Source organism: Aythya marila (assembly GCF_965140915.1).
Source record: "Aythya marila genome assembly, chromosome: Z".
NCBI lineage: Eukaryota > Metazoa > Chordata > Aves > Anseriformes > Anatidae > Aythya > Aythya marila.
This window is the reverse complement of record NC_139080.1, coordinates 53,825,100-53,853,057: the sequence shown is the minus strand read 5'-3', so window position 1 is coordinate 53,853,057 and position 27,958 is coordinate 53,825,100. Positions and strand designations below refer to the sequence as shown.

Sequence of the window (27,958 nt, the reverse complement as noted above, 5' to 3'; positions counted from 1 at the left end):
GAAACTGTGGGGAGAACTGGCATGCCTGGCATAGAAAACCCGTCTGATAAATAAAGAAAAGGTATACCAAAGCACCTTCTTGGTGGACTGGTACCCGGTTCCAGTCATATATCCCAGCATTGCAGGACTTCTTCAAAATTTGTCCTACATCGGTAAGTACGTAATAACAAAAGCTATGTAAGTGAAAGCAGTGAAAGACTGATGGAGGAAGCCAAGAAAGAACCACAACAGTATCAGAAAGGGATGTTCTGAAGGAAAAACATAGGGGATGATTTCATTGCATCTGCTGAAATTTAATATCGTGAGTCCCCCTTCTGGATGTGAACGGAATTTTATGTAGGAGGCAACCAAACAGGACACCATTATTGCTGAGGGAAATCAAGAAAATCAAGCTAGAAAAGTGCTCTGTAGAAGAGAATCATACTCTTTTCAGAGTATCACCTCATTCTGAATCTCTGTCTCTCTACTGAGAGATGTCATAAAACCTAGCAAGGATGAAAGAATTAATAATAATACAAAAATCCCAGTATCATTATACTGAATGCCTACTGTATTTTTCCCTTTTAATCATTTTTATTGTACCTGGAAAGAACTTAAGGTGGACTTTGGAAGTCATTATTTCCAAGGATGATCTTTTTGCAAAGTATTTTATCTCACCAGCTTCATGAATATCCAGTAGTACTTGAGCATACCAACGATTAAGAAAAAACGGTATCAAAATAGCTTTTTTCCTGGAGCCTCCAGAAGAATCAAGCTATTTATGATGGAGTGAAAGGACATGAACACTCAGTGAGATCAGGGAGGTGTGAAAGAGCCCAAAAGCCATTTTCATGAATAGCCTTGTTGTGAGTTGGGATTGTATAGAGGTGGGTTAAAATCCAGCAAAACATCAACAAAGTGATGATCTCCACTGGCACCTCCATCTGCAGCCTTCATATATCCAGGGCTCCCTAAGCACATACCAAACACAGCCATGGAATTTCATATTTTCCTATCAAGAAAGACAAAAACTGCAGAGCCACTTGCCCTCTTTCCCACAGCCTCTTCATCCTAATCTTTCTGAGAAAAAAAAAAAAAAAAAAAAAAAAAGGAAGTTTTTCATTTTTCAGTAAGTATTTCTCACTGCTCATGAGCTGGAATTGTTTTGATAGTAGTGAAAGGTTGACAGTTGTTAATCCCCAGGGCTTGCTTCCCTAGTCTTAAATATAATTTAAATAATCAGAGGAAGCACTGACCTAAACAACAGGTTTTAATCATCTTTTTTTTTCTTTCTGTACTCCATTATTTTCCCAGAAAGAAAAAAAAAAAAAAAAAAGAAATCTTATTCATTGCTATTACAACCCTCTTATTTGCTGTTAGACACAGCCATTAAACTCAATTTGCTAGTTCAGTTTTCCAATCTCTGAGGATATGCTGTCTTTGTCCTCCACTCATTTAGTCAGTAGTATAACTGAACATACACATAATCATGCTATAAATTCTTAGAGTTTTTATGTTGGAAAATTTTGTATTATCTGCTATATTTGTTATCTGACTGATTATTCTGCAGAGGGATGGAGATTAAAATACAGAAAAACAGAATTTTGAGATGACTTGCATTAGCTGAATCTGCCAGACACATGGGAGAGGAGAGAAGCAGAAATTTTATTAAAACATTGTGAATTCAAATCAACAGACTTACTAAAGAAAGAAATACTGGAAGTGATTTCCTGAGTCACATTTAAGTATGGACATCATATCCTTAAAAAAAAGAGAGGCATCTCTCATTATCATGCATAGATTGGGAACGAAAAGCACATTTTTATGCTGTTTTAAATCTTATTCAGCAACTTTATGTTAAAAAAACTGGTCGTATCATAGAAATAACTGAAAAACATAGAAAAACCTCTCTCAATCACTGAAGCAGATGAGTCTAGCATTCCAAAAAGATCTCAGATGAGTGAAATTTCTACACTTTTGGTTTTCCACATTGGACAAAGTGGGAATTTACATAGCTTTGGTAATTTTACACTCAGACACCACTGGCATTGCATTCACATTAATAAACATGTTTGTGGAGTGGCTTACTGCACTTTATACTGGAGTGGGCAGCATCACTTTACAAACTGCTAAAATGAACAGTCCCTCACACATGATAATGACTCCAAGTGAACCAGGAAGAGGTTCAGAGAGCCATCAGCATCACATGAGCAGTCTGTCTGGCAGAATGTTTGTACCGTATCCCTTTTTATGAGGTGTGATACGAAATACTGTAAAACTGGATGGCTAGGCAGGGAGCTGTCCACTGGGGTAAAAAAGCAAGAAAATCTCTCTAAGGAAGGCACACAGGGTGTGGGAGGACAATAACACTCAGGAAAATAAGACATCGCCCCTAATAGAAGTCAAAGTAGACTTGTGATGGAAAAGCTGCACAGGGTGTGTTTGGGGCAAGCACAGCGAGCAGGAAAGAAAAACTTGGCAGAAACTGTCAAAATCAGCATAGTTTGCTCCACAACCCCCAAGATTCCCTTTTACACAGGCCCAAAAGCCACATGGAGGAATGACAAGAGCTGTGTAATGTGACTACTCAACTCTCACACACGCCCTGGGGACACGTGCCAAAAGGGTTCTACACAGAAATAAACCAAACCAGTGCATCCAGGTTAGGACTCCATTTGCATTTATTCTCTTTGCAGGCTGTTGCCTGGTCTCCAGCAAGGTTTTCCCACTACCTAGTGTGAAGCAATTTTCTTCCACATCCGACACAAAGGGGCAGCCTCAGTGCACCCAGTGGCAAGGGGTCCGAGTGAGCCCCTTTGCCCCAGGCATGTGATGGGTGACAGTTGCCGGCTGATGCCTAACATGTGGGAGGAATGAGTGTGTGTGAGGGGTTAATCAGGATTGCCTGTAGGTGTGTGTTTTGCCTGCATTAGTTAAATCCAATAAAACATCAAAGCAAACATATTTAGAGCTTGGGTGGCTTTAGTTCACTTTGCTGTGATTCACTCCCAGAGCAGATTCTCCTACAATCCACTCGGAGCCACTAAACCCCAAACAGGAACCCTCAGCTACAGGGTTTCCCATAGTTGAACTAATTCACTCTCAATGCAAATGTTTTGAGTGCCTGGCCTGGACCAGCTGCAGGGCTGATCACCTGGAGGGTTTGAGCACAGCAACCACTGGGCTGTAAATTCACAGTTTAGCTGAGTAATTTGCTCTCGTAGACAAGCCATTACTTCGACTTAAAAGCCCAACCAACTAAATCCCCCCCTCTCCAATGCTTACTCTAAGTTGCTGTGGCTCTGCTGTGGCCCGTGATGTACCACAAGGGTTCTGGCTCTGAGCTCGAAAACAATTAGTCTGGGGAAATTAAATGGTGCTTTCTGTGCACCTGTGGCTGGCTGCTCGCCCGTGCCTGACAGCCAAGCCTCTCCCACACAAGCACTCGCAGGAGCAGCCTGCTGTGCCCAGGCTGGGCTCTCCCAAAAAGCTGTCGAGGATGATGGTAATGTTTCTCATGCAGTTGAATGAAACCACTGGTTTGGGAAAAAAGAAAAAAAAAAAGAAAAAGAAAAAAGAAAAAAGAAAAAAAGAGACAAAAAAAAAAAGAGGGAAAAAAAAAAAAGAGGGAAAAAAAAAAAGAGGGAAAAAAAAAAGAGAGAGAAAAGAAAAGAAAAGAAAAGAAAAGGAAAGGAAAGGAAAGGAAAGGAAAGGAAAGGAAAGGAAAGGAAAGGAAAGGAAAGGAAAGGAAAGGAAAGGAAAGGAAAGGAAAGGAAAGGAAAGGAAAGGAAAGGAAAGGAAAGGAAAGGAAAGGAAAGGAAAGGAAAGGAAAGGAAAGGAAAGGAAAGGAAAGAAAAGGAAAGGAAAGGAAAGGAAAGGAAAGGAAAGAAAAGCTGCTCCTGAGGGTCTCTGCTTAGAAGATTTATATTTTAAACAGGCAACAGCTAATATCAAGGGGGAACAGATACATTACCAACAAGTCATTTCCAAGCAGCTAATAACTGTTTCCCTACCCACCAGATCCTAGGATGCATTTTCAGGTTTAAACATAACGTATACATTGTAAATAGCGGAAACATCTGGGGTTTATTATAACACCACTTTGCTAGCCTTGGGCATTGTACAACTCCCGCAGGCCACAGTTCACCCTTGACCTGCCAAACACGATTACTGTACTCAGGCAACTTCCCCTGCTCCACAGCTGCTCTCCTTTCCCTCCCCTCCGTCAATACTCATTACCGCTGTCATTACAGCTACCATCCTAGAGCAGCCAGTCAAAAACTTGGGTTTCCATGGTCACCGCATGGAAACAGCATGGTGTTGCAGGCAGGGAAAAGGTAGTGAGGATGGCCAGTGAAGTCGTTTTGCCTGCTGACACCGGGAGAAGAAGGACTACACAATCCCATCTGCATCGGCAGTTTTTTGCCTCCCCTCTCCCATCCTCCACACCTTCCTTCTCTGTCCTGCTCATCCCACCATTGTTACAGCTTTGATACACCTCAAATTCCCCCTTTTTCAAATCTCCGATCTCCCACTGAGCCAAAGTTACCCTGTCTCGCTATCCCAGTACTCCTGTACCCTCACTTCCCTGCCATGTCTTGCTTCCCAAGATCTCTCCTCTCACTCTCCTTCTTTTCCTTGCTTTTCACTCACTCTTCCCACTGCTTGACACCCAGCCCCACAAATCCTCAAACTTCAGTTGTCCCATCCACCCCACCCAACTTCTCTAACACTTCTCCTTTCCTCTTGAACGTATTTTCAAGCCGACTTCTGCTTGCCTCTGTGTAACAACACCTCAAGTACAACACCGCAGTAGAGCTGAAGCTCTTTTCCCCTGAAGACTCAGCTGGAGCTAAAGACTTAGGCAAGGCCAAGCACCAAAGGGGATACATTTGAGGGCTGTTGGCACAATATTGGACATCAAAACTTTATCTGAACCAACTCAAAGTGTGAATCCAAAGTATATCAGCTAACCTATGGTGTAGACAAACCTTCAGAAATAGAGTGATGTTAATTCTAGTAGGTTTAGAGATAGGTTGAAAAAAAAAAAAAAACAACAAAAAAACCCAACAAAACCTAGTGGTGATTGAATACAACTTAGTGAATACACTTTAAAAGCCCATTTGGATGAACTTTGCAGGTGTCCCTGCATAATCAGGCCACTCACCGCAGGCTCTTGCCTTCCATGCATGCAGGAGCAGTGCCGTTGTTGCCTCCAGCTGATCCTCCCTGCTGGATGCCTGAACAGGTGGGCAAGAGAGCAGTGCTGTTCAGAAACACAGCAGAAAGAAAATACAACCTGTGTTCCCATCAGCTCCATCCACCTGATAACCAGGAACAAATCCAGACATCCACCAGCCAAGTCATGACCAGCTGCACCCCCACTTACAATGCACAGAAGCGTAACATCTTTCCTATAAATCCTGTTACAAGAAGCCTCCTCAAGAGGTAATAGCCATTCTAGCAGCAGCATATCCATTTGCAGAGTGCTATCAAAGCTCCACCGCCACCCCTCCTTGATTAAAGCCTATTGATTGATGCTATATCCACCTTGGCCCTGGACTGCTGAGATCTAGTGCTGGTACCATGCAGGGACAATACCCCGACTCCCTCCCTCCCCTGCAAGGTAAAGGAGAGAATCAAATTTCTGAAAAAGGCATCTGAAACGTAGTGCCTTTTTAAAATTTTATTACTTAGTAGCCTGTTAAAATCCACTGTGTTAAGAATAATGATATGTAGCTTTGTCCTTTTTTTTTTTTTTTTTTTTTCCTATAAATTTGTTAAATTCAATCTACTGATCAATCTACTTTAAACATCATCCTAGAATTATGCTAGAATTATGGTAAAACAAATGTGCTTTTAGAGAATAAATGGAATTGATTCTCTTCTGGAGTACAAGGTCTTCCTAAATGAGGTATTTAAATATAAACCCCAATCCCTCTCTGAAGAAGCACCTGGTAATTCACTTTTTGGATCAAATTGCAACTCCACAAAAACTTTATGACCTCATGTGGTCTTTCCACCCCCACATTCCTCCCTAGAAACGTTATATACAGCATGCTTCAGGCAAGAGGGTTTATTACAAATGTAGATGGCGGTGCTGGGGAAAGAGATGCAGCAATCACCAGAGCACTTGAGAACATGAGAAATGGGCAGCTGCTTAAGGAAGGACTCCCTCAGTTGCTGATACATTCATTCCTGGTCAAGTGCATATCCTCCACTCCTGCTTGAAAAATCCTCCACACCCAATATTTTCCCTTGTCAAACAGGCCCACATGCCCATCCCTCACACCATCCTCATGCATGTTCCAGCAACCATAAAAATAACCATCCTGACCAAATGTTGGGCTTGCCTTGTATCCCACCTCTGGTTGTGGCTAATAGTGGGTGACAGGGAAGAGAGACAAGAAAAAAGGCAATGACAAATCACTAGCTGTGGTATGCTTGGCTGTGGCTAGGTCCTCCAGGTCTGAGAGCTGCAGAGAACAGAGGTATTGATGGGATGGGTGAGATGCTCGGGAGCCTTCCCAATGGGTGAGATGCTCGGTGGGAAAAAGAGGCACAAGCTTTTTCTCACCCCTCCTAGTGGGACTTGGGAGTGGTAGGGAACCCTGGCTGGCTTGGGTGCCGGGGAAATTATGGGGACCAAGGTAAGTGGGCTTTTCACCAGAGAGAAAAAGCAACCTCCAGGCAGTGTTACTACAGCCAGGACTAACCCAGGTCAGCAGGATGGTGTGCAAACACTGTCAAGTGTAATCCTGTCTTACTGTTTTTATCTTATCTGCTCCCTGGTTACTGAGCCAGCAGCCGCCTTGGTTTTATGAATGGAAACAGCCTCGCAAACAAACTCTAGTTCTTAATACCCCAAGTTGTTGTTTATCCCTTAACTTCAAAGCAATTCATAGCTCATATTTATGCTTGGGTTCTTTGGCTTTGATTGGAAATGGACTGGCTTTTTCCATGAAACTGATAGCAAGAAACATTGTGAAACATGCCATGAAACAAGACTATCCTGAGTCCTCCTGGTATTTCTTTAATTTGTCAAGGGAGTTGTTAACCAACTGCAGCTTTGAAAAAAAAATATCAAAGGGAACTCACTATTCTTGACATTTCAACACTGCCCTGCTGTGAACCATGGTGGGGAGATTCCTGCTTTTCCATGAAAAGCTTTCTTCGCAACACTATCAAAAGAATATGCTATTGTTCCTCTCAAAAACACTAATGCAGAAATAAAAGGGTTATTTGGGAAAATGCACTGCTTTCTCACAGCAGCTATCCATTCTGTTCTTTAAAGACGGCAGTGTTTTCCAACTTTGTGCCATCCAGCTGTTGGCACATTTCACAGGACCACTCCCTGAGGGGGTCTGTCCAGGATCTTCAGTGTTTTTATGGAACCACAAGTTAAAAATGGCTTAGAAAAGACTTTTCGTTTCTTGACACTTCCCCACTGGAGGAATTCTCTGATGTAATATAACTCTAGGAGGTCTCAAACACTTAAAGATTAACTCCTCTCTTCCTGCAGTTGTGATGGGCCAGTGTGTTTGTGCACAAGTCTGCATGTATGTTTGCATTAATCTTTCTCTGGAGTAATTCTAGAAAGAAAAAAAAATGTTTTTGCCTTCTCTTTGCAAAAGCTAAGTGAACTAGAGTAGAATGGTTAAAAGCTATCACATTCCTGAGGTAAAGAGGGTTAGATGAAAAAGGTGCAGAAACACCTGGAAATGTACCAGCACCTGACTTCACAGGTCAGATGAGTTAAACATTAACCCTGCCAGCAAACATTCAATATTTAATTTAATTTAATTATCTTTCTCTCCCCTAACATCTCTAGGCCAGCAGACATGACACAGTGCATCATCTCAATTTCTTCCAAATACTGTTTCTGCAGGAGAGAAGTCCATTTGTTATTTTCAGTTTAAATAATTTGCAGTGTCATTAATTGCATTTCCACTGGGCTCTTTGAGAACTTGCCAAAGGACACCTGAGAGGGCCTGCTCACAGTTCAAAATCCATAGGTACCCACATAGGCTGAGAGAAGAGAAAACCTAACTGCAAGCATGATACCTTCAACTCATACAGAGCTCCAGCTAGCTCCACTTTACCTGGCTGCTCTGGCAAGTCCTCAAGTTGAAGCCTGAAAACAGTCCCAGTGTTTTTCAAGGAGTTTGATGCATTCCTGACAGGTCAGCTTCCTTGCAAGTAAGTTGGATAGCCATGTTCCTTTCTGGACACAACTGTGCAGACATAAGTCAGGCAGATACATGGACATGGACACAGTCACCCCACAATTTCCTGTAAGGAAGAGGGTCGGAATGTCTGAATCCACTGTTCTGTCTATGGTCTAAGGCCCCCCTTTCAACTGCACAGGTGAATTTTTTTACAGCTGGCATCTAGTCTTTGTCCTGTTTGTGGCTTTTTATTTTTTTTTCCCCTCTTTTCCTTCTCTACGTTAGTACATGTTTATAAGAAGCTCTTCTTCCTCTGGGGATCTGGCTCAAAAATCACCAGCAGCAATGTTTATTCTGCCCTACCCTATGCATGAAGGTTTCAGGGATGCATTTACGGAGAATTGCCTACACTGAAGTAGGCTGGCATCACACTACATTCTTTGCCACTTAAACACACAATGAAAGGGCCCTCCAAAGCAAACTTTTCTTTTTTTTTTTTTTTTTTTTTTTCAGCTCAGAAATAGAAACACTGATAGTGGGTAGCCTTGTGATCCTTATTATGATGCCTGTGGACAGCACAAAGTGACTAAATCTCCTGGTACAATGGGAAGGAGAGCAGCACCTCAACCCAAAAGGTGCTATAAATCAGAGCAGCCTTTGGGTTATGCCATGTCATGGTGGAGACAGCACCGGATGAGCAGCCACCCTGCCAAAGCACTGAGCAGCACTGCTTCTGGAGAGAGCCTGGAAAAATCATACAGTTTGACATCCCTAGGTCCAGGAAACACCTTGGATAGGTAAACAGAGGCCAAACATCATGTGACAGAAGAAGAAAAGACTCCTGAACACTTTTGTTTATGCAAGCATTTTAAGAGATTGCAATGGGTATTTTCACATGTCCTCCTGTCACTTCATCTAACTGACATGCTTGTGTCCTTTTGCCGGTGCCATGGAACTACCTTCAGGCAAGCTCACTATGGCAGTCAGCACTCAGCATAATGCAGCACAGGAGTATCAGCTGACCTTTTGGGAAATGAAGGGGAAACAGATGCTGACAAACCAACCTATAGACCCTGGAGAGGAGGAGAGCTATCCAGACAAAGCACATCACTTCAGCTTTGATGACACTTGCATATAAAGTTGACTTGAGGGAAAGCCACTGAAGTCTAGACTGAACCTTGAGAAGCATTTAAAATCTACCCTCAGACTCAGCCATCTTCAGCTGTCTTCTGTGCCCTGGGAATCTCTTTTGAGGAGCTCCCCTCAAGAGTAATCAACGTCACTGGCAGCAGCTGTGCAATTATTTCCATACCATTAGTGTAAAATGCTTAGATTAAGCTACTATCCTCCTTTTCTTGACCTTTCTTATGGACAGCAGTGAAGACAACATCCCCTTAACACCAAGCTCTGCCTTCATGGATCTGGTTCCCCTCACACACTGTGCCTGGAGACTGGAGGCAGTCTGGTTATTGTCAGTGGCTTCTGCCAGTCCGGTATGCACTGGAAAAGGGATGGGGAAGATAGCAGGCAGGGGGTGGGAGCAAGGACACCAGTAGCTCAAACCACTGGGCTCCAACATGTGTGGAACTGACTTAACACTCAAGAGAGACCTTGCAGCTAGACTGAGTGCTGACCATTTTGTGGTAGGATGTGTCCTAACACTACAGAGAGGCTCCTCATGCAGATGGTTTTCAAAGTAAGAGTGAGGATAGAGTGTAGTGAGAGGTACCCTCACCCAGCATTAAAAGGACGTTAGGACATTTATCTGGCTTAAGCAACCCTATATAAACTAATCGTAAAATCCTTTTTTTTTTTTTTTTTTTTTTTTTTTTTAATCTCTCAGCTAATTCACTTAAATGGTTTTCCAGTTTCTGACCTTGATGACACTTCACACAGCCAAGAAAAGTTGTGCCTAACATCAATTTCACTTCTGCTAACAATCAATTTCTTTTCTCCACAGTCTATTTTGTCATTCAGCATTTGAACTGAGCCTTTTGCACATTTGAAGCACCCTTTCACATACCATGCACAATGCTTAAGGGAAAAAAACATTCTTCAATCAAAATGTATCAGCAGAAAAAAAAAAAAAAAAGATGAGAGCAGGACCGCTGGAACCTACAAAGTTAAGTTTGCCAACGACTTGTCAGACTAGAAGCCTAGCAAACACAGAAAAACTCATCCATTCATTTGTGCATCCATCCACAACTTTTGGTTGAACTATAGCACACGCTTCATAAAAAATACTAATCCATGCCTCATATGCTATGAGTGACAGAAAATCTTCCACATGCCCATACAAGTAGTTCCATTGCAGAACTGCCTTCACTTTTTTTTTTTTTTTTTTTTTTTTTTTTTTCCAGTGCCTTTTACCTTGTTTCACTGGTGTGCTGGCAGCTCCATTCATTCTCTAGAGCTCCCACAGAAAATACACTTTCTAAAGTGTGCTTTACACCTCTGCATTTCTAGTCTGCTCTTTCCAAGAACAGGATGAACTAGAAGCTTATGTGTTTTCACATTAGGTACCTTCTCCAAAAATGATTTCTCCCAAGATAATCAGGACGCTACTGTAAAGCTGGTATGGTTCACTACAGAAGAACAGCAGAGGGCAGAAACAAGAAGGAACCACTGGCAACCCTAGTGTGCCTGTTTTTACAGCTCATATTTCTCCCACTGAAATATGGTTCCATGTGACCAGTGGAAATCAATATGAATGCTAACTAAAGAGTGCCCATATTTTTGTCCTTGCTGCAATAGACTGTGCCTTCTGGGAAACCCATTTGCACAGATGGAACAGAATCTTTTCACATGCCAAAATCCAGGACATGAGACAGGCTCATGTTATCTGCATGTTACTTTCCTGTGTCTAGAAGACATAAGACGGCCATACATCTGGAAACTGGGTGGTTTGCAGAAAGAGGTTAGAGTCAGAGTTGTTCTGTTCTGGGACCAGACTCTGATCTGGTGTAACCTTGGACTTGTAGACTGTAGGCTCCTAGGCAATAGGAGCATGCTTTTAGACTGAACTTGTTTCACAGAGGAGAGTTTGAGGGACACAGACTTCAGCTAAACCTCAAAGCACTATGGTGACACAAACAACACCAGTTTATTTGGCACAATTCAAGGATAAATGCAAAGAATTATTCACAGAATAACTGGTTCTGTTTCATTTATTGCTGTCCATTTCAAATATCAAATAAAAACTCTGAGTAATTTTCAGTGCTGTTTAATATTCAGGTGCAATATAGCATTGACAGAATAGCCTTCCCCTTCCTCCTTTTTCCCCTCCCCCCCCCCCTTTTTTTTTTCTACTTTCAGAGTCCAGTGGACTTCCCCAAAGGAAAACTAAAGAGTCTGTCACTGTGGAAGCCAACGATCCTGCTAAAACATCACACACACAGAGACATGCACACACACATAATCTCCCAACATTGGATTTAAATTTTAACTCTTCTGGCACTGACTGCAGTGGGAACAACCTCTATCAATCACCTCTGCAAGTGAATGTTACTAGGACTCTGTTTAGTCATTTCAAATATGCATTCATGCTTCTGTAACTGTCTTCAAAGGGATTAACCATTAGCCATAGGACATGGCATGTGGTTGACTCAGGGGCGAGATGAAAGCTGTTAATGCAGGAGAAAGCCACTGAGCAAGGCCCAACCTGAATCCAAGTGCTGAATGCCAAGCCCAAGCTAACTGACCTGGATTCCCCCCGCTTACAGAGGTGGAAGTACCATCAGCTCATAAAACCGGAGAAACAGATGCACAGAGGGAATGAGGAAAGATTCCCAAACAAACTGTCTGTCACAGCTAGACTAATATCCCTCTCTCTTCATCCCTGGCTCATGGAGCCCATGGATTCCCTGTCAGAGCTAGGAGACAAATGGCCCACGGTGAACAAACCTGGCTGATTTCTCCCCAAATCCAATGCTCCCCAAAAAATTACACAAGCAGAAATGCAAAAACAGACACAAGTAGTATTGCGTGCACAAATAAAAATCCTACAAGTGGTTTGTGTTAAAGGTCCTTATCTGTCTATTATGAAATATCTTTCTTTACTTTCCTTTTATGTTTTTTTTTTTCTTTTTTATTCTTTTTTTTTTTTTCCTTAAACAGAAACTGACCAGATAGGAAGGACAGGAAGAAGGAATGGATACAAAGGGCGAAGAAAATAGAAAGGAAAATGAAGGAGGGAGAAAGGGAAAGAAGGAGGCAGAGAAGGAGGGGGGAAAAAGGGAAAAGCCCCCGACCCTGCCCCTCGCCCCCCGAGCTGCCATCCTCGCTCTATCCCCTCGCTCCATGCCGCCGAAACCCGTGCAGGACCGACCCGCTGGAAGCCGTCCCCGCACGGACACGGGGGTCGCGGCGGGGTCCGGGGGGCGCCCCCTCCCCGTGCCCGCGCGGGGTCGCGGGTGGATGCGCGCTCCCGCCGCACCCTCTCGCGGCCGCCGGCGGCAGCAGCACCGCGGCGCATCCCGTCCTGAGACCCCCCTCATCCCCCTTGCCCGACAGGCCACCAGCGGGAACTCCCCCCTTTACCCATCCCCTTTATTACTTTGGTTATTATTTTTTATTATTTTCATTATTTTTATTATTGTCACTATTTTTAAAGCAGCACTTCTGCCAGACGCCACCGCGAGCATCATGAGAAAGCCCTGAGAAAGCACCGAGATTTCTCCTCTCCCGGTCGTCCTGCCCGCAGCCCTGACACTGGCACCCTAAAACTCTTCAAGTTCGCGTCCCTTCACCACTAATTTTTCACAAGATCTGCCCCTAGGACTTGCCCCCAGTGTGTTCATGGGAGCAACTGAGGGTTAACAGAAAGGCTTCGAGCACATTCAAGCAGTCCTTTGTACAGCTAGAGTGACTCACACAAAATATTGACACTTGGTTTGTTTTCTTGTATCATAACGGAACATGATAAACTATCAGTACTGTTAAGGCACATTCACTCTTGTTACTTTTGGAATGTTAACAAAACACTGATTTGGTAACAATTCATAGCATTTCCAGAGCTTCTGACACTCCGTGACATGATTGTTCTTCGCTGTTTTGCTCTTGGTTAGAAGTACCTGCCTCAAAAGGATTAGTGGATGCTTAGGGACAGATGAAAAGATGATGATGAGGGGGGAGATGCTTGGAAGAAAGTTTTACACAGTTTAGCACTTAGCTCTCCTTATTTTCAGAGTCACAAATTGCCACTTTGCTGCCTAAAGTAGAAGCTGCTGTCAAAAGATGCTCAGCAGCTCCTCCGTTTTTTTTTTTTTGTTTGTTTGTTTTTTGTTTTTTTTTTTGTTGTTGTTTTGTTTTTTTTTTGTGGCTAGAACTTCATGAACCGAGCACCCAAAACGCTTCCTTGAATACCCATTGATCCTGTGGAGAAGATGAAAGTGAGCTGCCCTGAATAGTGAGTGCTGAAGTCTTCTGAAAAATCAACCACGTAGGATTATTTTATTTTATTTTTGGGGGGGGAGGGGGAAGAGCATCTTCAAACTGTTTCACCCAACTTTTTTTTTTTTAACAGTTCCCACATTTCCAGAAATCCAAGAAGAGAAGCCCATGATTGCAAATAGACAAACTCAGATTTGAGTGTCAGCTCACAAGCTTTGCCAGAGATTAATGTTTTAAAATCCTTGCATAGCTTAGCAGATCTTGGCATTTCTATACCCAAGATAAAAAATTTTTTCAGCCTTCCCCAGCTATCAATATTTGCACAAAGTTCAGAAGTTTCTGCATGTATTTCACACGGGGAATGTCTTTCTATACACATGCAATATTTACTGGACAACTGTACTGGTATGTCCTCACAATTTTATTTGCATTCCCATGGCTACAGTCAAGTAGTACTTGTAGTGTTAAGTCAAAAAAGGTTGAATGGTGACTAATCTCATTTATTCACAAAACGTGAACATACTCGCATGCTTTTTAAAGGATTCATTCTCAAAATTGCTCTGAAGATTGTGTGGAATGTTTGGAGCATTCAGGCATTGCACACAGGTGGAGAGGCTTTCCTCCCCAAAAAATGTACAGGCATACCAACAGCGCATAAATATTTTGGCTTGGAAACAACAGAAGAAGTTGTCACACCTTACAGTCATGGTTTTCCTCTAGAACTGGACACCTTTTACCACAAATCACATCTCCCAAGCCATCTTCAGGGCTTTTGTCTTCAGTTCATGCTAAAATCCTGACCCATCTCCTGACCTCTCTTTATGGGTATCTACTTAAACATAGCAAGTCTCAGGCTGAGCTCTTAATCCTTCTAGCCAAGCCTTGGACTGCACCTCGGTCCACAGAGTGGTCATCACCTCTTCCTGCATCAACAAAGTCTGTGACCAGAATGAAGACAAAGGTGATGCTCATCACACTCCTTTCATCTGAACTTCGTGCTTTTTATTCTGCCATGTTGTCTCAAAACTCTAGCATTTTGCCCAAGTCTAAACTAAATTTCTAACCAGGAGGTACTTTTGATGTCAAAGACCATACTCTCCCTTCTCTGGGCTCTGCAAACAGGTGTGTTCAGAACAGGTCACCTCACTGAAATGATGATTGGGACCCATCTTTGCTGCTCATCCTTCTTCCCCCCCACCAAATTTGTCTTTCTGCACCACCTGCCTGCAGACCCTTGTTCCTCCTACCATTGCTGCTGAAGCAGAGAGTGGTTGGCATAGCCCATAGCCACAGAGTCTGATGCTCTGGCAGCATTGCCAGTCTTTGCAGCCATCAAAGTGTTCCTCTCAGGAATGCCTTATGCCCTCTCATACCTGGTCCTCTCAAGCCCAGCAGCCTCTCCCTCAAAGTCTGCACTAAGCAGAACCTACCTGAAAACTTACATTCCCCATGATATCTGCAAACACTTGACAAAGGGGCTTGGCAGCTGATGCATGGGTGCACCACCTTTTTTACCAACATACAGCTCTCCCACAGAGGGATTTTCCCTGCACTGATTCTTTCCTCTCACTTCACCGGCACCATCTTACAGGGTCCAACAATGAGCTTTGTCTGGCAGAAGGCTCAAGGGCTGAGACATGGTGGGCTCAGTCCCAGGCTCCCCAGGTCTGCCATAGCAGCACCTTGAGTGCTCACAGGAGCAGTGCCTCTGGAGGCATTGCTTCACAACCTCGGCTTCCCTGCATGGGGTTTCTCTGCCCAGGCTGGATGCATTCTGAGTACAGTGGCGGTGTCCTAGGAAGCCCTGCTCGTGGCTTTGTTGGGCCTGTCTGCAAACTCAGTTGGCATAGCACATCAGTGAAATCACTTGGAGAAAAGCTGCAAGCTTCTGTCAATTTGTAATACTCTCTCCTCAGTTTTCCACCCCCCGTATTTATCATGGCCTGGAGTGCCCTGTTGAAGGAAGAGATGATCACTCTGGACTTTACGCAAGCCAGATAGAATCAATTTGTTCAAGACCATTTGAAGTGAAGGGGAAAATGTTCTTTTATATAATTTTAGTGACAAAGAAACCATAGCAACGTGGGCCTCCCCAAGCTTTTGTTACCAAGCCCAGATTTCACCTGGGCAATGGAAAACGTGAATATTTTTATTTTTTTTTTCCCCATAATGCTCTAATTAGGTATCTTCTTTAACAGGAATTCTGGAGTTTACAGTTTAGTTATGAGAGAGTATAGGAAAGAAACATATTTTCATACAACTATTTTTCAAATGATAAAGCTGGTTCTTTACCTGGTGTTAAATTACCAATAAAACAATGCCTCTTGGCCCAAGACTAAAGGGATATATGAAATATGTGGACTGATATAAGCAAACTAAACCTAGAGAAGCTACAATCAGGAACACAGCACTAAACAAAAACCTTAATATCTGATAAGGACTCCTGTGCTAGTGCACGGATCTTAAAATTGATGACCATTTGTAAGCTGGTGTTTTTCATATGGGAGAAAGCCCACAAGCAGAGATATACTACTGGCAGAGCAGAATGCAGCAGAGAAGACAACAACTCCTGACAGTTACTTCTAAGAAAGAAGGTAACTAAAACCCCAAATGGCTTCACTACATCTTAAACTGCACACCAACTGATCACCAGGTGCCTAATTTCCCACTGCAAAACTGTATCAGTGAAAAGGAGAAACTGTGGTTCCACCAAAGTCAGGAGGCCTTCATATCTTCCCCTGTGCACATTGTTAAACAATGTGTGTAGCCTAGTCATTAATTCAAGCACTAATAAGCTTGAGCAGAGAGAATAGAAGACAGCTACATGAAATGTAAAACTACTCCCTTGCTATATTTTACATTAACCAATCTTTCTGTTCTTTCTCTTCTAAAAAGCTGGTTCATATTCTAAGCTCCCCCAAAACAGAAACTATCCTTAAATAACAGAGCAGATATGGTTTATAAATGCAACTTCACCAGCATGACTTTGTTTCATTGTGAGTCAAGTGTACAGTGATGTCTTTTGCTGTATTTAATTCTCCTCATTCGATACTGTACCTGCAAACACTGTGCATGGATTAGTTACACATGTGAATTACCCCGTCGCATGCACTCATCTTGGAAGGAGTGGGATTTTAATTACATAAGATAGAAGAATGCTCAGTTCTTGCCCACACAGGAAACTTTTGACTAGTAATGTCAGGTATGGATGAAGGCGGTACTCTTTCACACTGGCAAAAACACTCTGGCAATTTGGAAACGTGAGTTCTCCGCTTGCCAGAAAAATAGACCCTTTCTGGCTCTAACACTGCAATATTTGATGCCATGCCACTCAAATCAGAGGCACACAAACTCTGTAGTTCTAGCAAAGCCTGAAGACTTAGGCATGATCTGAACCCTGCCTTGGAGAACCTCAGACTACACTTGCCACCATTCAGCGTTTCAGATAAAATTCTCACATTGGCAAACTTGGTCAGAGCACAGCACCAGCAGTGGGCACTAAATACATGTGGATGCCTAAAATCCAGGTGATATATGCCTGCACAGACCTTCCATGCTCTTACTAATCTGGTGTCCCACACATGAGAAAGAAGGCCGTCTTCCCAAAAAGCTCTGTCTAGTTCAGTCAGGCTGGTTGGGTTACTCAAGAATAGCCCCTCTGGTTCACAACTCTTTCTCCTGCTCCCTCCTCACCACTACAAGTGCCCAGCCCAAAGCACCCAGTGTCTTCCACACCCAGCAGCGAGCCAGACCCAGCTCCCAGAGACTGTCCCTGCTTCTCCAGTGCTGAGCTCATGTGGCAGCCCTGCTCCACTGGAGTAGCAAACTGTCCATGAAGCAGAAGAAAGCAAGCTCTCCTACAAGAACAGGATGGGACACCATGGGACCCCAAGGTGTGCACAGTCAGAAAATGTCTCCCTCCTTCACATTTCCTTGACAAAGATTTCCTGTCACAAATCCTCCAGCATGACACTGCCCTCATGTTTTCTGTGTCAACCACAAAACAAAACAAACAACAACAACAAAAAAGACCAAACACCTCAAACAGCCCAGCTGTTGCTGGTAAGTTTTTGCCAGAGGTTTTAATGTTGCAGAAGACAGAGTCCTAATGGAGTGTGAGAGAGAAACAGCAAGAAGGTCAAATGAAGAGTTTGCCCGTAATTTGGTGTAGCAAGGGAAACTTCCCTGCTGTACCTGAAACTTTCATTCACACACACTATTGGGCAGAAGCTGGGTGAACTGGGTGTCTCTCTGAGAGGCACAGAGCAGAGGATACATTGGGCAGTGCAAGTTTGTAAAGATTATTAGCCCAAAGGGATACCTGCTGCAGCTGAATCACACTCATCCTCCCTGAGGGCTGATGATTAAACTCTAGAGCTGCATCATGTTGGTCATGATGCACTAAGCAAAATTAACTTAGGTGTATTTAAAGAAATTTACCCTTTTGGGCTTTCTGTCTGTCTGTTTAGTGGAAGAAAGGAAAAAAGCAAAGAAACACCTAATTGAGGCAACAGACTCTGCTCTTTGTGGGCTTCTTTTAACACTATTTCCCACCAGTAAGAAAGAATTCAAACAAATAATCTGACCTATAACTCCAGGTGCATAGTACTGTTGCAAAAAGCTACCTCTTTGTATGTACCTCTGCTAAACTAGGTGGCATAACACAAGCTCTCTAGGAAAAGCATCATGTGCTCATGTGTGTTTGTACAGCACTGAGAAGTCTTGATCTTGATTGGGGCATTTGGTTGATAGAAATATATAAAACTACAGTGAGTGAGGCAGCATGCTCAGTTGTGACCCTACCTTCAGGTAGGTTCACAGAGAGCTGCATCCGTGGACACCTACAATGGACTTAATGGCACAAATCCTTGCACTTAATACCGGGGAGCCATAAGGCAAAGAACACGTGCTGCTAAGCGAGCAAAAGGTCCTCTCTGATCATCCCTAAGTAAATAGTTGCAAGTTTAGACAAAATGCTCAGCACGAAAGTTTGCCATCTGTTCAACTCGGCTAAGTGCTTCTTGGGGAAAGGAGAGGAGAGAAGGGAGCGTGTTTTGTAACGGGAGAAACACCCCCGAGAAAGAAAGAAAGAAAGAAAGAGAGAAAGAAAGAAAGAGAGAAAGAAAGAAAGAGAGAAAGAGAGAAAGAGAGAAAGAGAGAAAGAGAGAAAGAGAGAAAGAGAGAAAGAGAGAAAGAGAGAAAGAGAGAAAGAGAGAAAGAAAGAAAGAAAGAAAGAAAGAAAGAAAGAAAGAAAGAAAGAAAGAAAGAAAGAAAGAAAGAAAAGAAGGAAAGAGAGAAGGAGAGAAAGAAGAGAGAAAGAGAGCAACAGCTGGCCGAGAGCCGCCGGGGTCTGGAGCGGGCTGCAGGCCGGCGGTCAGCCGGCGATGGGGCAGCCGCTTGCGGCCCCGCGGGTGCGGTAGGAGCGCGTTGTCTCCGCGCAGCGCGGCTCCCGCACCTGCCGGCAGGCTTACCTGTGGCGGAGCCGGGCGCCTCGCCCTCCTCCGTCGGAGCGGGCTTCTTGCCGGGCCCTTTGCCTTTCCTCCCCTTCTTGGCTTTGCCGTCCTTCTTCTTCTCGGCCATCCCGGCTCCGGGCGGCCCCGCGCTCCCCGCCGCCGCCGCTGCCGTCCCCGCGGCCGCCCCCTCCGCCGCCGCCGCCGCTGTCGGCTCCCGGAGCGCCCGGGGCTCCAGCATCGCTCTCGCCCGCCGCCGCCGCCGCCTGGGACTTGGAGCAGCGAGTTCCTTGGAAGTTTTTGGAAACTCCTCTCCGGGCCTTTTTCCTTCACCCCCCTCCCTCCTCCACCCCCTTTTTTTTTTTTTTTTTTTTTTTTTTTTTCCCTTTCCTTTCTGTCTTAATAATAATAATAATAATAAACTCCAGCCCACATACACACCCCCTCGGCACACGCCGCGCTAATGCCCGCCCCGGGCACCGCACGCTTGCTCTCGGGAGGAGCCTGCACGGCCCCAGGGTGTGGGGCGGCCCCGGCCCCGGCCCCGGCCCCAGCCCCGGGGAGGGCGCAGGCACCGCGGCCCTGGCGGGGCAGGGCAGGGCAGGGCAGGGCAGGACGGGTCGGGAGGCGGGGGTCGGGGGGCGGGTGCTGCTGTCTGGGGCCGCCCCGCCGATCGGCGGAGCTCGGCGGGAGGCTCTGCCGGCAGGCGACCTGCGGGCAGGTCCCGGGGAGAGGCAGGGGCCCCCCGGGTTGGGAGACACGGGACACGGGGAGGGCGGGGGGGGGAAGGCGGGTGCAGCTGCGGTGACCCCTCAGGGTGCTTGCGTGCTCCCACTTACGCACCTGCTTAAGCTGCGGCTTCCTGCGGGGTTTAGCGGCGGTGCCACCCCCCCGGCTGCGGCGGATGCTCGGGGGAAGGGGGATTTGCAAAGGCTCGAGTGCAGCCCTGCACCTGGTGCTGAGCAGGGGGATCCTGCCCCGGGAAGGTCTCACGGCGGCAGGGACTTGCGTCCCTTGCTCTCGGTGCGGGTCCGTTCCTGCTTGTGTATCCCGCCACCGGTAGGCACGGGAGAGCTGGTCAGGTACAGCCTTCACTCCATGGGTGAAACCGCACCCAGCGCAGCCATACCCGAGAGAGCTTTAAAGTACTACTAACAGTGGAAATGCACCGGTCTGAACTTCCCTATCGTCTGGAAAACGTGTCCTACAATCTCTGTGTAGGGGTGCTCGGCTAACCTGAGCCGCGCTCCTCGCTGGAGCAGGTAATTACACAATTAGGCAGGAAAGGCAATGCGCTGAGAAGTTTTAGAAAAGATCTGCACGATCTACTTGAAACCTCTCAATGGAAGGTTTTTTGTTGTTGTTGTTGTTGTTGTTGTTGTTTTTCCTGTAGGCTTGGAAAGGTTATGCAATGGGAAAAAAAAAGATAGGATCAGAGCCTAAATCTAGGATTGCTACTTAGCAGTTCTTAGTGATTGACTCTTGAGGAGGCTATTCTACATGTCCTTTACATCACAAACACATTTACAAAAAACACCACGCAAAAAAGGTGCTATAGGATTGTTTGCCAGTATTATTTGGTAGAAAACATTCAAAAAAATCTTCCCAAGTCAGACCCAAAGAAAGACTAAACACTCCAAAATTAATAGATACTGAGTTCCTCATCTCCTCTGTCTGCAAGTTTTAGGGTTCACTTTTTCCAGATATTCCCCTGGAGCAAGAAGTTTTTGGAGGAAGTTGTGGTTAACAACTGATACTGGGATTTCAGCATTTGAACTTTGGAACAAACCAAAAAAAATAAATAAAAAAATCACCATACATTTTAAAGTTCTTTCTCTGTGTTAAAGTAAGTGAGGTGAACAACTGTGATAAAGCAAAGGAATAGACATCCAAAGTGGCCTGGCAGTGCAGCATCAATGAACAAATCAGACCATGAAAAAAGAAGAAAGGTACATAGGCACAATTCCTGACATAAATATTTCCAGAAGTTCCAGAATAGCTGCTTCTCAATGCATTTGAGCAAAATTTTTTATTTCTTATCACGCGGGGTTATAACATCCTTTCGTCAATGTGCTGAACAGAGAATGAGGGAAACAAACTCGGCCAGGGAAGGGACAAGAAAGCACATCTCAGAACAGCTGGCGACGGCGAGGTATTGCTGGCGGCAGTAGCTCGTTTTTTCCTTAAGGGGTCACTACTCAGCAAGGAGGGAGCCGCCTTTGGCAAAATGCAAGACACGGTGTTCGGTAACCGAGTGTACTTTTAAATAATCTGGATACGACCTGGCTTTCTGTACTCCGCAGAATTTAAGTGCCCAAGGCAAACATTACCTTCCGGCTGTTTTCGCCACTATTAGATAACTCCCGGGGAGTTATCAGCATTGGTGTGTTGTGAGCAGGACACGGGTTAGACCACCACCACTATTGTGTTTTTTTCTTTTTTTTTTTTGAGAGTCCGCTACCATGGGAAGAACCCAAAAACCTGGGGATTCATCCACAGTTAAGGCCTAGAAATGAAAGGCCTAATTCCCGATTCCCTGTCACTTTCTCTGCTAGAAGTGGGAGTCATTTCTTCAAAAACATACCAGGAATCTGCCCCAGAAATAAGCCTATAATTTCCAGAAAGAAGTGTATTACTCATTTTAGGCAATATGTCATAGACCAAAGGTGAGATTTGCTTCTGCATACACCCATGAGAGAGAGTAAGAAGTTGCTTACAACATTGAGACCTGTCTCTCCTCCTTAGTTGCTGCCAAATATGAGGTATTTTGTCAGAACTGGTAGCAGCCAATTTAACACCTTTGAGCACTCTGTCAGTTCCTGCATTCAAAGGCCACTTTGGACTCCTTGAGTTAGGTGGATGAGACCATCTACACCATTTCATTGAAACAAGAACCATACATGAGGTCTGTTGCATGGCCTCCTGAAGGTTACACAGAGGCCTGGGGGATAGAATTCATATTCTTACACGCATCACTTCATCATAGGAGAGGAAGAAGAGACCTACCCACTTGTCACCAACACACAGCACAGAGAGACCATGTATTGATTTTTACTTGTTCATCTCCTTGCTTTCTTCATCTGAACTTCTTCAGAATAAAAATAAAGCTCTGCCTATGCCCCAGCTCACCCAACTATTGGTAGTCTGGTTACTCTGGACTTCATGCAATTATTTACATCACGCAAAGTGAATGTGGAATGCTGCTAAGTCTAATTTTTCACTTACATAAACATCTTTACAAAATGCAATTCGGGGCAAAAGAGACTGATCAGTAAACAAAAATAAATAAAAAGTGTTCCGGAGTAACAAACAGTTGAGTAAAATTTCAACAATCTGAGTTGCTTTTGCCTCTAAGCTCCTTTTTACAAAAGCACTGGCCATACAAAGGGGGGTTAATTACAAATACCGTGAGTCTCCAATGCCCTACCAAAAGTGTATAAAGTGTTTTGAGACTTTTTTTTTTTTTTTTTTTAAACAGAAAGTGCACTAATTTAACAAAATTGGTTCCTGAATCAGTAAAGCTCATGGGTTAACCCCATTCACATGCTACTCTTAAATCAGTCTGAGGACTGCCTTTTTTTTTTCTTTACATTTGATTTTCCTTTAAAACACATGAAGATAAGTCAAATTTTGGACTTAAACCTAAGTAAAAGTTAAAGCCATTTGTTGCTACTTCATTGATAGCAGAAAAGAATATGAAACATCATCATAAATTTAAATAAAAGGTAAAGATGTACCCTACCATAACTACGAACAAAATACATTCTCATTTTAAGTTGGACTTGGAAGTTTGTCCATAGCTAAGTACCAACTCTTTGACATCTGCTCAGCTGGGTCAGGACAACAGTAGCTTTTGTTCTACTGACATTTTTAAAGATGCAAATCTTGATTGCACAAAAGTATCCTAACAGCAGTTTAAAGGTCAAGCTGACAAACCAACATCTTTGGCAACAGCAGCAATCGTGACAGGTGATGACGTCTCACTAACGTCTTTTTTCAGGAAATGGCACATTTTGGAGTTGTTTGTACATGTGTCTGTATATACATTGCTACAAACAAGACATGATAGCCTCTAATTTACCAACAATTTTTATGGACTCAGTTTGTGAATGTTCAGGAAACTGTTACAACAAGATAAATGGATCCTTTAACATTTCCTGTTTCAGATCTTTTTAGATCTTCACATCACAACTGCTAGTCCCATTAATGTGCAATGTGGAGTGCATGAAAAAATATTTTTGTGTGTTAGTGAATATAAGCTTAATTTTAATTAAAAAACATATTAAGCTCTAGTTCCTACAGGCTATTACACTGCTGAAAAACACAGAATCATCGAATCATTTAGGTTGGAGAAGACCCTTAAGATCATCAAGTCCAACCATCAGCTAGCACTACCAAGTCCACCACATAACCATGTCCCTAAAGACTACATCCACATATCTCTTAAATAGAATCGCAGAATCATTAAGGTTGGAAAAGCCCTCCAAGATCATCTGGTCCAACCATCCACCTACCACCAATGTCACCCACTAAACCATGTCCCTAACCACCAAGTCCAACCTTTCCTTGAACATCTCCAGGGATGGTGACTTCACCACCTCCCTGGGCAACCCATCCCAGTGCCTGACTGCTCTGTCTGAGAAGAAATGTCTCCTAGTTTATAAACTAAACCTCCCCTGACACAACTTGATGCCATTCCCTGTAGTCCTATCATTAGTTACCTGTGAGAAGAGGCTGACCCCCAGCTCCCCACACCTTCCTTTCAGGTAGTTGTAGAGAGCAATGAGGTCTGCCCTGAGCCTTCTCTTCTCCAGACTAAACAACCCCAGTTTCCCTCTAGGGATGGGAACTCCACCACTTTCTTAGTCATCCTCTCCAAAGCTGAACCACAGTTTCTGTGAAGAAGTTTTTTCTTACATCTAATCTAAGCCTCTCCTGGTGCAACTTGAAGCCCTTTCTTCCTGTTCAGAACATCACTGGTTGTATCCAAGAATATGGCCCCTGAAAATAAAGTAAATGAAAAGACATAGAAAGTGAAAATATATTCCGATGAATAATTTTGGCAGCCTCTGTTTTAATCCACATCCACAAGGCAGTAAACTCCTCCAGTACCAATAGAACTAACAGTTCTCTCACTTCATTGATGTGATGAGTGGTTCATCCACACATTGTGTTCTCATGGAAATATGTATATATATATACATGTACAAGTGGATATTCAGAATTCATTTAATTTATGTGTAGCTATTCTCATTCAGGACAAAAAAAAATCTTTAAGTTCAGACCAATTCACCGGGGAATCTAATTAAATCTAATCACATTAAAACTGCTACTGATTAAAAATGTTGAAACAAAGCTTTAATGTGGTTTAACAAATTCACTTTAAGTGCACATCTGTTTTGGACCTAGACTAATGATAATACCAGTCACTCATAAGAAGCCCACGGGCCTTCAGAATTAGAGCAGCACTCTCTTGACATGAATCCATGGCTGTCAGTGCCCCATCACAGCTAGCACACATTTCTCACTGCTGTGGCAACACATGTCAGGAGGGACATCAGTCCCAGAACCTTTGCAGGCTGCACCCACAAGGTCAGCATTCACAAACTGTGCTTTGAGTTGGTTAGCCTAAAGGGTTCCCAAGAAATCCATTTCACACTGCCTTTACCCCACAGGATCTGTGAAGCAATCAGCTTCCCTTCGGAGTCGATCGGTGCTGCACAAGCATGCTGGGATATGTTTTGCCTGCACTGCCACCCAAGGTTGCCACAGCCTTCTTCAGGAAATTATCTCTGCGGAATGTAATCTGAAAGATATCTTGTCTTCAAAATATCCCTGTGGCTGTGTGGGGAAAAGAACTGAGAGGGAATTTAGACCCAGCAGATCTCAGCTTCGTGGCTACAAACTATTAATTATCTGGTGACCAAAATAGCACCCCGAAGCAGGCGTACAGGCTCTCCTTCAGAATATGGGGACTGTTCAGTGCTTGGCAGGGGAATTCATAACAGTCATGTGTGTTAAGCCACCACAGGCCCAAACTACATGTTAGAAAGATTAGCAATAAAAGATGTCGCATTGAAGCCTAGGACAGTTTCAACTCTGTGCTGAAGGAAAATGCATTCCCAGACCAAAAAGCAAACAAAAACAGAAGGAGAACAAAAAAAAAAAATAATAAAATAAAATAAAATAAAATAAAATAAAATAAAATAAAATAAAAATGAAAATATATAAAAGAGATGCTGTATTAAGAGATGGCAAGAAGGTAGACTCCTTCCCTCCTGCTGGTGGTAACAACATGATGATGGAAAATAACTTCTCCTTGAGAGGAAGAAACCTGAGCTCAGGTTTCCATTTTTGTCAGTAATACACAAAATGAAGGATGAGACTACCCTCATTTTACATACCTCACCACATGTGTGTGAATATACACACATTCACAGCTAATTCTGAACTGCTATGATCCAATGGCAGCTTTTGCTGCCTACGAAAATCAGTTAGATGAACAGCAGTAAACAAAAATATATTGCATGTGGGGAGAGAAGTCTCTCTGTGTGGGCTTTGCCTTCTCCATAACTCCTCTTATTTAAATCTTAAGTAAAAATGAGTAAATACACTGTGAAAGAGGAAGTATAGTCACTCCAGCTTGGTTTTGAGACCTTTAATCCAACAAGATAATTAAGATGTGCCTAATTAAAGCCTGAACCATTTGTAAAGTTTCCTGCTGTGCCTTATGTGTACAAGAAATTTATAGCATTACAATTTCAGCTAGCAAGTCTTGACTGTTTAACTCAGGCTGTTAAAATCTGTGTGATTAATTACAACGTCCCTGTTTAAGTCCCTGATTTAGCAGTCATCATGTTATTAAGCATAGGAGTATTTCTATGGTAACTCCCTTGTTTAAAGCTAGGCACAGTCTTAGGCACCTTTCAGAAATGATGTTTGGAAAAGGTTCTTTTAGAAAGTTTTCATGCCCTGCCTATCTAAGTGGAACTTTGGTTAAAATCTATCTGATATGCCCTTCCTCCAATCAGTTTCTCAGCTGCAACCTTCTCTGAAACTTTTCTTTGAGTACATTGTTTTCACTGAGTTGTTTCAGAAAGTTACATGCACTTCCCATCAGAGCCAAGCAGAAGATAATTTTGGTAGGCTTGCCTCAAAGAGAGAAATATGCTGTGCAGGGGTATCATTTCATGCTGTGAAATACGGATTGAAGTGAAAGGTTAAATAGGAAACTAGTCAAGTGGTAAATTAAAGCCCAGGGAAATCCAGTTATTTCAAGCCTTCAAAAATAATGTGTCAACATTGCATTAAATGCAGTACCCTGGTGGGTGGGGAGCAGGTGGGGTGTTTCCTGCAGACAGGCCAGTGCAAAACCTATTTATTTTTCTGTTTTGAACCCTGCCAACTGTGTATGGGGGAGGGGGAGGCACGGAGCGGGGGGAGGAGAAACGCACCCCAAATACACCTGGGTGCTCTGTAGTTATCCTAAGAACAGAGCACCTGGCTGACAGACAAGAACTGGGAGCATAAATATGGAAAATTACTCTCTACATGCCTGGTTCTTGTAATCTGCTTTAGCAGACTGCTCCTGGCCACTGTTAGAAACTGGATATTAAGCTGGATGGGCCTTTAGGTTGACCCAATATGACCAGTTTTATGTTCTTTTGCTTTGCATGCAATTTTTTGAGTGCCTGAGGATTCAAGGGAGCATGAGGTTTCATATTTCTGAAAGCATGTGGTGACTTCAGTGATCTGTAAGTGAGCACTAGTTGTGAGCTGTTTATAGGAACTTGTTTTTCTTCCCAGATTAAATACTTTTAATTTTTTTCCATATGTATATAAACAGAGTGTGAGGTTCTGCCACAATTGTTCTGCTACAATTAAAGTGATTGGACCTCCATTAATGCTTGCTCCTGCTTCCTCATCTTGGGACACCAGAAATCACCAAGCTATCTACCTATTAGAAGATTGCCAAGGGGATGCCAAAACAACATTTTAAAAGATCTTCTTTTTCTTTTCATGACTGTGTAAAATCATGAATGAAGTTACTGTGCATTGCTTGGTGGAGGTGGGAAAATAGGATTCAGCATAAAATATTAAAGCAAGATCTAAATATAACTTTGTTTGGCAAAAGGCATGGTAAGAAAGGTAGTGAACATAGTGTGAAAGTTGAAGAAAAATCCAGAGGTCAGATCCCTGAGAGTGGAAAATGCATTCAGTTCCTTTGAAGTCCATGGAAATAATGATTTACACTCCTGAAAATTTGGCCCTAACACATCATGACTATTTCCAGATGAGTCCTATTTTAATACAGATAGCAAATATCCTTGCTGTTTGCTGACTAATTCCTCCCTTTCTATAGGAACTGTGAGTGGCTAGTTGTGATGGAGACCCTCCGCATTGTAAGTGCTCTTATGTAATCAGACTTATGTGACTTCCTCGACAAAACTTTTTGTAAAATACTCGTTAGACAAAACTATCCAGATCCTCAGGTCACACACATGTGCACGCATGCTCTCACACACAAAATGCTACTCAGGGTGCTGTGGGGCCACACAGATCCCAGTAAATGAAGTACTTCAGCACCCTTGAAGGCCTAAATACAAGTATATTTGGGGTTGTTTTGGATCACTGAAAAATTCCTACAGTGCCCTGGCTGCCAAGTTTCAGTGCTTAAAAATACAAATAACTGGGATCTGGGTACTTCCCTTTAGGGCAAAGTTTTTTAAAATCCTTCATTAATCCTAACCCTAGGAAAACAATGCAGAGCTCAGTTGTCAGGGAATAAAATGTGTGGTGCCTGTGTCACTAAATTCTTTCAAGTGGTTTTAATTGACTCATAAAACATTCAAAACTGAGCCAAGACAGGAATCCTATTACCCTGAATGTACTAGGACTATACGGCTTGCTATTAAAGCATTGAAAGTTGTAGGATCACCTCATTGAGCAGAAAAAGAATGTATTTTAATG

At 43.4% G+C, this 27,958-nt stretch overlaps 1 protein-coding gene across 3 annotated transcripts in view; it reads right to left on the bottom strand.

Moving 5' to 3' along the window:
• NRG1 (neuregulin 1) overlaps positions 1 to 19,308 on the bottom strand; it is a gene marked incomplete at its 5' end in the record, with an annotated part of 180,413 nt that extends 161,105 nt beyond the window's left edge. For all 3 annotated transcript variants that reach the window (XM_082783717.1, XM_082783718.1, XM_082783719.1), the window contains one exon: positions 19,010 to 19,308. In XM_082783717.1, the coding sequence (XP_082639843.1) occupies positions 19,010 to 19,229 (220 nt within the window). The remainder of the gene's footprint in view (positions 1 to 19,009) is intronic.
• Positions 19,309 to 27,958: the final 8,650 nt, after the last annotated feature.